General features: G+C 43.5%; 1 protein-coding gene across 9 annotated transcripts in view; it reads left to right on the plus strand.

The window, feature by feature from the left end:
* The window catches only part of LOC100380667 (cytoplasmic dynein 1 intermediate chain 1), a 127,127-nt gene that overhangs the window by 16,315 nt on the left and 96,433 nt on the right, over nt 1–14,379 (plus strand). For all 9 annotated transcript variants that reach the window (XM_014142837.2, XM_014142836.1, XM_014142840.1 and 6 more), the window contains one exon: nt 223–344. In XM_014142837.2, the coding sequence (XP_013998312.1) occupies nt 223–344 (122 nt within the window). The remainder of the gene's footprint in view (nt 1–222; nt 345–14,379) is intronic.

Raw genomic sequence — 14,379 nt, forward strand, 5'->3', positions numbered from 1 at the left:
TCAGTGTTTTATGCATGAATGTACCAGTGTGTGTGTGTGTACCGGTGTGTGTGTGTGTGTGTGTGTGTGTGTGTGTGTGTGTGTGTGTGTGTGTGTGTGTGTGTGTGTGTGTGTGTGTGTGTGTGTGTGTGTGTTGGTCAGCAGTGCTGACGTGTGTAGCATGATGTACTACAGTACCCATAATGCTCTGTGACCCACTACTTCCTGTCTCACTCCGTCCAGGCGCAGGATGCATAGACTGGGGGCGTCTAAGATCACACAGGTGGACTTCCTACCCAGAGAGGTGGTGTCGTACTGCAAAGAGACTCAGACGCCCATCACTGGCACTACCCATCTGTCTGACGGTGAGTGTGTAAGGTGTGCGTGCGTGTGTGTGTGTGTGTGTGTGTGAGTATTTTATAATCAACATAACACAGCACTATCGTTCTCTCGATTGCTCCCTCTTTACAACATACCCTCTAAAAAAACAATAACAACAACACATACTCTACAGTTGAACCCTTTTCACATTTTTTATGATTACATTAAAACCATCTGAAAACAGAGAAGTCCACATTGATCTGATTCCCATTACTGTCAGATGGGCTGTAGGCCTTACTGCCTGGCTTGATCCACAGTCTGTAAATCTGTAGTGATTTATATCCATTTGACCGACACAGCCCTCCATTTGCTGAGAGAGGGAAGGAGAAGAAAATGAGAAAGAGCAGAGAGTGAATGAAAGACAAGGAGAGAGAGAGCAGGAGGAGGCTTTTTTTAAGAAGAGATGCCTGGAATCAGAGAGAACAGACACCGCATTGACTTCCAGCTCTAAGTAGATGCAGAGTGACTGTCTGGGGGTAATACAAGATGGCTGCCGCTGTCAGAGAAGAGGAGCATCACCTGGAATGGTGGCTGTATCTGTCTCTTTCTGTGTCTCTGTCTGTCTCATCAGACTAAATTAGAACTGAGACACTACATTTGGATTCTGTTTAGTCTGGATATGGTTTGAAAGAAAATGTTTTGGAATATTTGATACATTTAATGTGAAAATGGTCAGTTTAATTTAATTATACTTGTTTGATAAAGTGTTAACCTTTTACTGTGGTGGGCTAATTCAGGGTCAAACAGAGCGTTTCTTGGTAATCTTAAAATAATCTACTTTGAAAGAAAAGTATACACCTCACACACATGGTTATGGGCTTAAAAAAGAAGACACCTGTACCATGTCAGATATAGAGTGTAAATGTACTACATTTGTAAGTTTGCTTCCCAATATTACACTTTATATACACAGAAGACTGAAATATAACAAAACCGCTTGACATAGAAACACAGGATTTTCAGCGTTTTTTTTAACATAATGTTTATTAATTATGAAATTATGAAAAATATGAATAACATTCCACCCATGGGGCCAAAGAGGGTGCGTTTGGTCATTGACTGCAGGAAAGGGCTACTTTGTTATAGATATCATTTTTCATCATTCTCAGCACAGTATTAATGTGGCTAGGGATTCAGGAAATGATTGGCTTCCACATAATTTCACATTCACAACTAAAGAAGTTGGTTTAGCTAATGCTTTGTGACCTGTTTCCCTTAGTGTGTTCCAACAGCTACTTTACCGTTATTATTAACATGTGCCGTGTGGCTCAGTTGGTAGAGCATGGTGTTTGCAACACCAGGGTTGTGGGTTCGATTCCCATGGGGGACCAGTACGGAGAGAAATTTTTTTATGAAATGTATGCATTCACTACTGTAAGTCGCTCTGGATAAGAGCGTCTGCTAAAATGTAAATGTAATACTCAACCAAATCTTTTTTTTTATATATATATGGAGTCCACAGGAGGAGTCCAAAAAACTGTATAAAATGCAGATGGTTGGAGAGAGACAGAGAGAGAGAGAGAGAGAGAGAGAGAGAGAGAGAGAGAGAGAGAGAGAGAGAGAGAGAGAGAGAGAAGAAAGTGCCAGAGAGGAGTGAGAGAGAAAGTGGGAGAGAGAGAAAGAGACAGAGTGAGAGAGAGATACTGTAGAAAGAGAGAGGGAGAGAGAAAGAGAGAGAGAAAGAGACGGAGTGAGAGAGATATACTGTAGAAAGGGAGAGGGAGAGAGAAAGTGGGAGAAAGAGACAGTGAGAGAGATACTGTAGAAAGAGAGAGAGAGAGAAAGAGACAGAGAGAGGGAGAGAGCAAGAGACAGAGAAAGAGAGAGAGAAAGAGAGAGTGAGAGAGAGATACTGTAGAAAGAGAGAGAGAGAGAGAGTGCCAAACATATCCATATGGACCAAGCCAATAACAATGCCAGCATAGTATTTGCATAACACTGTGTGGTAGCTAGCCATAATGTAAAGCATTGATTCTATCCCACTTATTTGCTCTGTTCTGGTCCTCCTTACCATCAAGCACTTGGGTCTGTACAGAAATGACAGTTACTGTAAGTGTAGTATTGTCTCACAAAATGGAACCTCATGTCATTCCCTGCATGGAATCTGAGAGTGTTCTTTTTTCTCTCCTCCTTCCTCTTTCCCCTTCCCTCCTTTCCCCCCCTTCCCTCCTTTCCCCCTCTCCCACCATCTTCTCCTGGCTCCTTGATCCCTCTGTTGGCTCCAGCTGGTGACCATGTGATCTCAGACTTCCTGTCATTATAATTGATGTGTTTTTATTCTTTCCACTTCCTTGAAGCCTGATCAGAATTAAAATGGCTGTTTGGAATTTCCTGTCAAAGGCGGGGTCATTTATTCAGCAAGTGCAACCACTGACAACCACTTTGATTGGCCGTTGCCCTTAGCGATGCAAGCTCTATGCAGTTTGTTTTCTTCTCCTCTCTTCTCCAACCCCCGCTGACCCCCCACTCCCCACCTCTGGTCCAAGAACCGGTTTGAGAAAGGAGGAGGTGTGTGTGTTTATGTATACTGAACAAAAATGCAACATGCAACAATTTCAAAGATTTTACTTAGTTACAGTTCATTTAAGGAAATCGAATCTACTGATTTCACTTGACTGAGAATACAGATATGCATCTGTTGGTCACAGATACCTTATCATGGTGAAACATGATGAATGGCGGCAGATGAATGGCACGACAATGGGCCTCAGGATCTCCTCACGGCATCTGTGCATTCAAATTGCTATTGATAAAATGCTATTGTGTTTGTAATCCGTAGCTTATGCCTGGTCATACCATAACCCCACTACCACCGTGGGGCACTCTGTTCACAGCACACGTGGCCTGTGGTTGTGAGGCCGGTTGGTTGTACTGCCAAATTCTCTAAAACGATATTGGAGGCGGCTTATGGTAGAGAAATTATCATTCAATTATCTGGCAACAGTTCTGGTGGACATTCCTGCAGTCAGCATGCCAACTGCATGCTCCCTCAAAACTTGAGACATTTGTGGCATAATGTTGTGTGACAAAATTGCACATTTTAGAGTGGCCTTTTATTGTCCCCAGCACAAGGTGCACCTGTGTAATGATCATGCTGTTTAATCAGCTTCATGATATACCACACCTGTCAGATGGCTAGATTATCTTGGCAAAGGATAAATGCTCACTAACAGGGATGTAAACAAATTTGTGCGCAAAATTTTAGCGAAATAAACTTTTTGTGCGTATTAAACATTTCAGGGATCTTATATTTCAGGTCATGAAACATGGGAACAACACTTTACATGTTGTGTTTATATTTCTGTTCTGTGTGTGTGTGTGTGTGTGTGTGTGTGTGTGTGTGTGTGTGTGTGTGTGTGTGTGTGTGTGTGTGAGAGCTAGCGTAGGTTGTCTGTGTGGAGGTGACCTCGGCCTTAGGAGACCCTGCAGGAGATGTGGGAGGGGTGATGATCTGAATCGGTTTCTCTGGCCACATGCTACATAACATCCCTCCTGACTGTTTGTTCAGGCAATGCCAGGAGCTCCTCCCTATGATTGGTGAACCTTAACAGACGCAGCACATGTTGGCTGCGTTCTCTATGGTTAGAACCAGGGTCAGACAGATGCTGCTGGGTCTTGGAACTGGGTTCTGACGTTCTAGGTACGGCAGGGTGGAATACTGGAACTTTTTCAGAATTTGAAAATGATGACTTGACCCCTGGTGCCAAACAGTGGTCGTTCCGAACCATTGCACTGACAGATTAGGCAGGACTATCGTTAAGTGTTTTCAGAGCTAGCATACTGTAACGTCTCCCCAAGGAGAATTACAGTGTAAGGGTCCTCATGCTGGTGGGTAAAGTATTATCTGGTCTGGTGGTGCAGAAATTCATGGTTAAGATATTATGCATTTATGCAAAGATGTTTTGGCATATTTCCCTCCTTTTCTTGCCTCCCTCCCTCCCTCCATCTCCCTCCCCCACCCCTCTCTCTCGCTCCCTCCGTCTTTCCACTCCCCTCTCTCTCTCTCTCTCTCTCTCTCTCTCTGCATCCATCTCCCTCTCTCTTTCAACTCAATGTAAGTGCTTTATTAGCATAGGAAACATATGTTTACGTTGCCAAAGCAAGTGAAATAGATAATAAACAAAAGTGAAATAAACAACAAAAAGGAACAGTAAACATTACACTCACAAAAGTTCCAAATAATAAAGACATTTCAAATGTCATATTATGTGCAAATAGTTAAAGTACAAAAGGGAAAATAAATAAACATAAATATGGGTTGTATTTACAATGGCGTTTGTTCTTCACTGGTTGCCCTTTTCTTGAGAAAGTATTCACCCCCTTGGCATTTTTCCTATTTTGTTGCCTTACAACCTAAAATTAAAATGGATTTTTTTGGGGGTTCGTATCATTTGATTTACACAACATGCCTACCACTTTAAAAATGCAAAATGTTTTTTATTGTGAAACAACCAAGAGATAACTTGAGCGAGCGTGCATAACTATTCACCCCCCCAAAGTCAATACTTTGTAGAGCCACCTTTTGCAGCAATTACAGCTGCTAGTCTCTTGGGGTATGTCTCTATAAGCTTGGCACATCTAGCCACTGGGATTTTTGCCCATTCTTCAAGGTAAAACTGCTCCAACTCCTTTAAGTTGGATAGGTTCCGCTGGTGTACAGCAATCTTTAAGTCATATGGTGTTGGATGGTGTTCTCGGGGTGATGAGAGGTGTTGGGTTTGCTCCAGAAATAGCATTTTCCTTGATGGCCAAAAAGCTAAATCTTAGTCTCATCTGACCAGAATACCTTCTTCCATATGTTTGGGGAGTCTCCCACATGCCTTTTAGCGAACACCAAACGTGTTTGCTTATTTTCTTATTTAAGCAATGGCTTAAACTCTTCCGTAAAGCCCAGCTCTGTGGAGTGTACGGCTTAAAGTGGTCCTATGAACAGATACTCCAATCTCCGCTGTGGAGCTTTGCAGCTCCTTCAAGGTTATCTTTGGTCTCTTTGTTGCCTCTCTGATTAATGCCCTCCTTGCCTGGTCCGTGAGTTTTGGTGGGCAGCCTTCTCTTGGCAAGTTTATTGTGGTGCCAATTTTTTTATAATGGATTTAATGGTGCTACGCGGGATGTTCAAAGTTTCGGATATGTTTTTATAAACCAACCCTGATCTGTACTTCTCCACAACTTTGTCCCTGACCTGTTTGGAGAGCTCCTTGCTCTTCATGGTGCCGCTTGCTTGGTGGTGCCCCTTGCTTAATTGTGTTGCAGAGTCTGGGGCCTTTCGGAAAAGGTGTATACAGTTGAAATCGGAAGTTTACATACACGTTAGCCAAATACATTTAAACTCAGTTTTTCACAATTCCTGACATTTAATCCTAGTAAAAATTCCCTGTTTTAAGTCAGTTAGGATCACCACTTTATTTTAAGAATGTGAAATGTCAGAATAATAGCAGAGATAATTATTTATTTTAGCTTTTATTTCTTTCATCACATTCCCAGTGGGTCAGAAGTTTTCATACACTCAATTAGTATTTGGTAGCATTGCCTTTAAATTGTTTAACTTGGGTCAAACGTTTCGGGTAGCCTTCCACAAGCTTCCCACAATAAGTTGGGTGAATTTTGTCCCATTCCTCCTGACAGAGCTGGTGTAACTGAGTCAGGTTTGTAGGCCTCCTTGCTCGCACATGCTTTTTCAGTTCTGCCCACAACTTTTCTATAGGATTGAGGTCAGGGCTTTGTGATGGCCACTCCAATACCTTGACTTTGTTGTCCTTAAGCCATTTTGCCACAACTTTGGAAGTATGCTTGGGGTCATTGTCCATTTAGAAGACCCATTTGCGACCAAGCTTTAACTTTCTGACTGATGTCTTGAGATGTTGCTTCACTATATCCACATAATTTTCCTTTCTCATGAAGCCATCTATTTTGTGAAGTGCACCAGTCCCTCCTGCAGCAAAGCACCCCCACAGCATGATGCTGCCATCCCCGTGCTTCACGGTTGGGATGGTGTTCTTCAGCTTGTAAGCCTCCCCCTTTTTCCTCCAAACATAACAATGGTCATTATGGCCAAACAGTTCTATTTTTGTTTCATCAGACCAGAGGACATTTCTCCAAAAAGTACGATCTTTGTCCCCATGTGCAGTTGCAACCCGTAGTCTGGCTTTTTTATGGCGGTTTTGGAGCAGTGGCTTCTTCCTTGCTGTGCGGCCTTTCGGGTTATGTTGATATAGGACTTGTTTTACTGTGGATATAGATACTTTTGTACCTGTTTCCTCCAGCATCTTCACAAGGTCCTTTGCTGTTGTTCTGGGATTGATTTGCGCATTTCGCATCAAAGTATGTTCATCTCTAGGAGGCAGAACGCGTCTCCTTCCTGAGCGGTATGACGGCTGCGTGGTCCCATGGTGTTTATACTTGCGTACTATTGTTTGTACAGATGAATGTGGTACCTTCAGGCGTTTGGAAATTGCTCCCAAGGATGAACCAGACTTGTGGAGGTCTACAATATATTTTCTGAGGTCTTGGCTGATTTATTTAGATTTTCCCATGATGTCAAGCAAAGAGGCACTGAGTTTGAAGGTAGGCCGTGAAATACATCCACAGGTACACCTCCAATTGACTCAAATGATGTCAATTAGCCTATCAGAAGCTTCTAAAGCCATGACATAATTTTCTGGAATTTTCCAAGCTGTTTAAAGGCACAGTCAACTTAGTGTATGTAAACTTCTGACCCACTGGAATTGTGATACAGCAAATTATAAGTGAAATAATCTGTCTGTAAACAATTGTTGGAAAAATGACTTGTGTCATGCACAAAGTAGATGTCCTAACCGACTTGCCAAAACTATAGTTTGTTAACCTCTATGGGCTAGGTGGGACGCTAGCATCCCCCCCGTGGTGCACTCCATCAACAGCAGGTGCATTTCAAGAGCGGCAAATTTGAAACCAAATAAATGTCCAAATTCAAATTTTTCAAACATACAACTATCTTACACCCTTTGAAAGATAAACATCTCCTTAATCTAACCACGTTGTCCGATTTCAAAAGGTTTTACGGCGAAAGCATAAAGTTAGATTATGTTAGGAGAGTACATTGACAATAGCTGTGTGTAATGTTTTGTCAATTCAAAGACAGGGTCACCAAAACCATAAAACCAGCTAAAATGATGCACTAACCTTTTACAATCTCCATCAGATGACACTCCTAGGACATTATGTTAGACAATGCATGCATTTTTAGTTCTATCAAGTTCATATTTATATCCAAAAACAGAGTTTTACTATGGCATTGATGTTGAGGAAATCGTTTCCCTCCAATAACCGGCAGTCAAGTCAGCACCACAAATTAAATAATTAAAATTAGAAAACATTGGTAAAATATTATATTGTCATTTAAAGAATTATAGATTTACATCTCTTGAACGCAATCAACTTGCCAGATTTAAAAATAACCTTACTGGGAAATCACACTTTGCAATAATCTGAGCACTGCGCCCAGAAAAATACGCGTTGCGATACAGACTAGCCGCCATGTTGGGGAGATCTAAAATCGAAAATACTATGTAAATAATCCATTACCTTTGATTCTCTTCATCAGATGTCACTTCCAGGTATCACAGGTCCATAACGAATGTAGTTTTGTTCAAAAAAGCTCATCATTTATGTCCAAAAATCTCCGTCTTGTTAGCACATGATCTAAGCCCGCCGGACTTCACTTCATGAACGAGGGGAAAAAATATATTTACGTTCGTTCAAACGTTGTATAGCATAAATCATTAGGGCCTTTTTTTAACCAGAACATGAATAATATTCAAGGTGGACGAATGCATTCTCTTTTATAACGTATTGGAACGAGGGTACCCAACATGAACTCGCGCGCCAGAGTCTAATCGGCCATCACCGTTCCATGGCTCTTGTTCGGTCAGATCTCACAGTAAAAGACTTAAAACACTTTGTAAAGGCTGGTGACATCTAGTGGAAGCAATAGGAAGTGCCAAAACATTAATCAACCCCTGTGTGTTTCAATGGCATAGGCTTAAAGGTAATTCAACACATCAGGTATCCACTTCCTGTCAGAAAATGTCTCAGGGTTTTGCCTGCCAAATGAGTTCTGTTATACTCACAGACACCATTCAAACAGTTTTAGAAACTTTAGGGTGTTTTCTATCCATATATAATAAGTATATGCATATTCTAGTTACTGGGTAGGATTAGTAACCAGATTAAATCGTGTACGTTTTTTTATCCAGCCGTGAAAATACTGCCCCTAGCCCCAACAGGTTAACGAGAAATTTGTAGAGTGGTTGAAAAACGAGTTTTAGTGACTCCAACCTAAGTGTATGTAAACTTCCGACTTCAACTGTATATACTGAGATCATGTGACAGATCATGTGACACTTAGATTGCACACAGGTGGACTTTATTTAACTAATCATGTGACTTCTGGAGGTAATTGGTTGCACCAGATCTTGTTTAGGGGCTTCATTGCAAAGGGGGTGAATACATATGCACGCACCACTTTTCAGTTTTTTATTTTTTCGAATTGTTTGAAACAAGTAATTTTTTCCATTTCACTTCACCAATTTAAACTATTTTGTGTATGTCCATTACATGAAATCCAAATAAAAATCCATTTAAATTACAGGTTGTAATGCAACAAAATAGGAAAAAGGCCAAGGGGGATGAATACTTTTGCAAGGCACTGTATCTAATGAGATATCTACTGCAGCCCTCATCCTCCACATACAACACCCGTTCTGCCAGTCACATTCTGTTAAAGGTCCCCAAAGCACACACATCCCTGGGTCGCTCCTCTTTTCAGTTCGCTGCAGCTAGCGACTGGATCGAGCTGCAACAAACACTCAAACTGGACAGTTTTATCTCCATCTCTTCATTCAAAGACTCAATCATGGACATCTTACTGACAGTTGTGGCTGCTTTGTGTGATGTATTGTTGTCTCTACCTTCTTGACCTTTGTGCTGTTGTCTGTGCCCAAAAGTGTTTGTACCATGTTTTGTGCTGCTACCATGTTGTGTTGCTACCATGTTGTTGTCATGTTGTGTTGCTACCATGCTGTGTTGTCATGTGTTGCTGCCTTGTTATGTTGTTGTCTTAGGTCTCTCTTTATGTAGTGTTGTGTTGTCTCTCTTGTTGTGATGTGTGTTTTGTCCTATATTTATATTGTATTTATTTTGTATTTTTAATCCCAGGCCCCCGTCCCCGCAGGAGGCCTTTTGCCTTTTGGTAGGCCGTCATTGTAAATAATAATTAGTTATTAACTGACTTGCCTAGTTAAATAAAGGTTAAATAAAAATAAATAAATATAAATTATTGTGGCAACAGGTCACAAATATTGCTGCTGTGATGGCACATTGTGGTATTTCACCCAATAGATATGGGAGTTTATCAAAATTGGGTTTGTTTTTTATTATTTGTGGGTCTGTGTAATCTGAAGGAAATATGTGTCTCTAATATGGTCATACAGAGGTTAGGAAGTGCAGCTCAGTTTCTCCCTCATTTTGCAGGCAGTGTGCACATAGCCTGTCTTCTCTCTCTCTTTCTATCTCTATCTCTCTCAATCTCTCTCTCTCTCTCTCTCTCTCTCTATCTCCATCTCTCTGCCCTCAGGGCCTTAGCAAGACCTTATGATCCAGGTCGGCAGGCCTAACAGATCAGCCTAAAGCCTAATTTCCCTGTCTCTCTCCTCTGTTAAAACTGTCATTTCTGTGAAAAAGAGAGAGAAAGAGAGAGACAAGGAGAGTGAAAGAGAGGGAGAAACACAGCTGTTGATCTGCTGGGGGAATAAAGGGGTAATTAGGCTGTTTAATTGGGGTGGGTGTGTCCTATCGGCCAAGCTAATTCACTATGGAGTGTCTTGGGCTACATCCCAAATGACACCCTATGCCCTACATAGTGCACTACTTTTGACCAGAGCCCATTAGATTTGCTGCTGTATACTGTTGGGGTGCGTCAGGTTTAAATGATGCGATTGGCCCATGTTGGGGTTCCGACTGTGAGTGGTTGTCATGGCGACTGTAGTGTAACTGACCTTTTGACATAGAGTTTTATTGTTATCAATGAGGCCTGGCTGCTGAGCAGCAGTGGGTCAAATGGTTTCACCAATAAAACATCTGATTTATGTGTTTTTAATTTAAATTTCAATGTATTATTTTATACCATTTCATATGGAGGGGCACTAGTAACGACCCTGAATTGCAGAAGAGAGCAGAAAATATATCTTGCTCAATTTCTTTCTCTATTGGTAGAGCTGAAGGTCTGTGAAGTTATTGAATTGTCCAGCAATGTGGCAGCAAAGATGGTCTGAATTTGAACCATGAAGCGTTTGTAAGGCCATGACGATATTCAAAATGGAGGAGGTCTGTGTGTGTGACAGGAACTGAAACTCTTGTCTCCTAATCACTTTAACTGTTGATGGATGACTCAGGGATTCTCACATAATTTGACAACGTCTGTTGGACTCTTGACCTCCCATATTTCCCAGAGCTCTTGTTCTGGGCGTCTGGTAGTAGTAGTAGTAGTAGTGTGTGTGACTCTTATTTAAGTTAATGCAATGAAGCTTTTCATTTCCGAAAGTGCTTTTTCCATAGTGACTATGTGTGGTGTGAGCTTGGTGCAGATCCCTTGTCCCAGTGATTCCCATTGAGTGGTCAGAGGATCTGATTGTCCTTAGTGTGCATTGTGTCACAATCAGATCAAGGCCCAGTCATTGTAGCTTCATAAAGATGGCTCCAGGTCCTGATTGGCCTCATGATGTCTATGAAAGAGCAGGCTTGTGGTCTGTCTGTATGACTACGGAGTGTGTTGTGTTACTGTGTCAGTGGAATAGTCTGAAGTTGCAACTAACCACTGTTACAAGGTCCGATACCATTTCCTTCCACCGATAGTTAAGAGTACTATTAAAGGTATGGTAATCTAATCCTAGATCTGTGGTAAAGGGCTATAAGTCTAGTGATGGGAAGGCTAAGGCGTATGTGGAGAAGTCCCCACATAGTTCCAGTACTGCAGCAGGGCCTATATTCACAAAGAGATCAGTTTTGCCTTTTAGATGATAATATTATTAGAACAGGCTAGATCTGATCCTATATCAGCCCTCCTGCTTTGAGACATAGGACCAGATATCTGTCCCCGTCTCTCTGAGGTTAGTGCCCCTCTCTTTCACCCTGAGCCCAGCCAAACCAACAAAACCAGGAAGTTAGCGTGGGAAGGCCAGAGCGTTGACACAGCACCCCATTCGCTATTTACCCTCTACTGATTTCCATCAGGGAGATAAGTATCACTGTTACAAGTATTAAAAAGGAACCCGTCAGGACTGAATGGCTGTGTCTGTGCGTGTGGGCGTGTGTGTGTGTGTGTGTGTGTGTTTTGTGTGTGTGTGTGTAACCGATGTGAAATGGCTAGCTTGTTAGCGGGGTGCGCGCTAATAGCGTTACAATCGGTGACGTCACTCGCTCTGAGACTTTGAAGTAGTTGTTCCCCTTGCTCTGCAAGAGCCGTGGCTTTTGTGGAGCGATGGGTAACGATGCTTCGTGGGAGGCAGTTGTTGATGTGTGCAGAGGGTCCCTGGTTCGAGCCCAGGTAGGGGAGAGGAGAGGGACGGAAGCTATACTGTTACGTGTGCGTGCGTGTGTGTGTGCGCGCGTGTGCGTGTGTGTGTGTCCGATAGGGTTGGACCAAGATCCGTTTGGCATAGGCTCAGTAAGGGCCCAGCCCAGTCCAAACCCCTGGCATCGGTTTCGTTCAATGGAGCCTTACAAGGCTAGCAATGAGTTGCAGTGGAAAGAGATGGAGTGGGAGAGAGAGGGAAAGGGAAAGAGAGAGTCAGTGAATAAGAGAAAGAGTGAGAGAGAAAGGGAGAGAGAGTGAGAGAGAAAGGGGGAGAGAGAGAGAGAGAGAGAAAGGGAGAGAGAAAGGAAGAGAGGTTGCTGGAGCAGTTGTGGGAGGAGTAGTTTGATCCAGGGCTGCTGGGAGACTTGTTTGTAATAGTTATGATATTAGAGCAGTAATTGTGAGCACTGAGCCACAATTAAAATGTGCCTCAAGAAGTGTGTGTGTGTGTGTGTGTGTGTGCACAGTGTGTGTTTCTTTCTTTAGGCTTTCCTGACTATTAGCTCCTAGGGACTGTATTGTGTGTTTGTGTGTCTGTGTGTGTTTGCTTGTGTGCATGTTTGACTGCGTGCCTGTGAGCGTGAGTTCATGTGCTGTGCGCGTGTGTGTGTGTGTGTGTACTGTGTGTAGAAGGGAGTGATTCACTTGCTGGTTGTTGTTCTTCTACAGTTGTGCTTTTCTCTTGTGTCAGCTGCTAACTGCAAGAAAACCCAGTTCTAACTGCTAATGTGAAAGTATTACTGGACAATCTGCTGCAGCATTTCATTACCCAGTAAAAAAACAAAGGGCAAAGAGAAAATGGTGAAGTTTTTACATCCAACATGTTGATTGAATCAACGTTTTGTTTTGAAACCACCAACTATCTGAAATATTGTTGATGGGTTTTTGATCTTGAAAAATATTCACACCGCAGTACTCACACTACTGCTTACGGTAATGTTTATTCATTATTTACATCATCACTATGCTAGTAAGGATATTCGCTCTTGTCCTGTGGTGCTTGAAATGAATGAACTATATTAAGGCTTATTTCCAGTGAGAGCAGTTTATTTCCTTCTTTCAGAGGGGCCGACAGTGACACTAACAAAGGAAAGATGACCAAAACAAATGTTTGTATAAGACGGATGCAAGGACACAACAACTCTGTATCCACTTTGTCTGTCAGTCAGCCAGTCCGCCAATCAGTCAGCCAGCTGGTCAGCCAGCCAGTCAGTCGGTCATCCAGTCGGTCAGTCAGCCAGCCAGCCGGTCAGTCAGCCTGTCAGTCAGCCAGCCAGCCGGTCAGTCAGCCTGTCAGTCAGCCAGCCAGCCGGTCAGTCAGCCAGTCGGTCAGCCAGTCAGCCAGGCAGTCAGTCAGTCAGCCAGGCGGTCAGTCAGCCAGTCGGTCAGTCAGCCAGTCGGTCAGTTAGCCAGTCGGTCTGTGAGCCAGTCCAGTCGGTCAGTCAGCCAGTCGGTCAGCCAGGCAGTCAGTCAGCCAGGCGGTCAGTCAGCCAGCCAGTCAGTCAGCCAGTCGGAGAGAGAAAGGGGCGTGGCGGTAAATGTTCTCTATTGTTTGTAAAAGTTCTGTGAGTCTATACAGCTCAGTTCAGCCAGTGTGTCACAGAGGTTATTATTGACCCCGGGGTCACTGTCTCTGATGGAGGTCTGTGTAATGGCTGTCCTCCCTTTCGCCCCTCTGTATCCCAGGGGCCTACAGCAGTGTGTGTGTGCGTGTGTGTCTGTGTGTCTACCTCCCTAGAACTCCTATTGCCCCCGTCAGCTAGTCTCACTGCCTGGAAGAGAGAGGGAAAGGGGCTTTTGCCTTGAAAGGGGAAGGGCTGGGCATTGCGTGGCAGGAGCACATATGGAAGCGTTCGGGCCAGCCATGTTATTCCAGCTCTCTCATGCGAGTGAAAACCTGAAGGTGTCGTTGTTCTCGAGGCAAAGGTTAGCAATAGAATCCTAGGGAGAGCGGTCGCAGGGTTGAGGACGCTCTCATAGAATTGTGTTTGGGGGGGTGGAGAGATGAAGGGATGGAGGAGGGTGAGGGGAGGGAAGAGAGAAACAAAGGTCCATTTAAGATCCTGTTTCATTTACTCTCTTTTTTTTTAACAGTCAGATCCCTCCCAGTCAGATCCCTCCCAGTCAGATCCCTCCCAGTCAGATCCCTCCCAGTCAGATCCCTCCCAGTCAGACTGATCCCAGTCAGATCCCTCCCAGTCAGACTGATCCCAGTCAGACTGATCCCAGTCAGATCCCTCCCAGTCAGATCCCTCCCAGTCAGACCCCTCCCAGTCAGATCCCCTCCCAGTCAGATCCCCTCCCAGTCAGATCCCCTCCCAGTCAGATCCCTCCCAGTCAGATCCCCTCCCAGTCAGATCCCCTCCCAGTCAGATCCCTCCCAGTCAGATCCCTCCCAGTCAGATCCC

Source organism: Salmo salar, chromosome ssa14 (genome assembly GCF_905237065.1).
Source record: "Salmo salar chromosome ssa14, Ssal_v3.1, whole genome shotgun sequence".
In the NCBI taxonomy this organism is placed as follows: domain Eukaryota; kingdom Metazoa; phylum Chordata; class Actinopteri; order Salmoniformes; family Salmonidae; genus Salmo; species Salmo salar.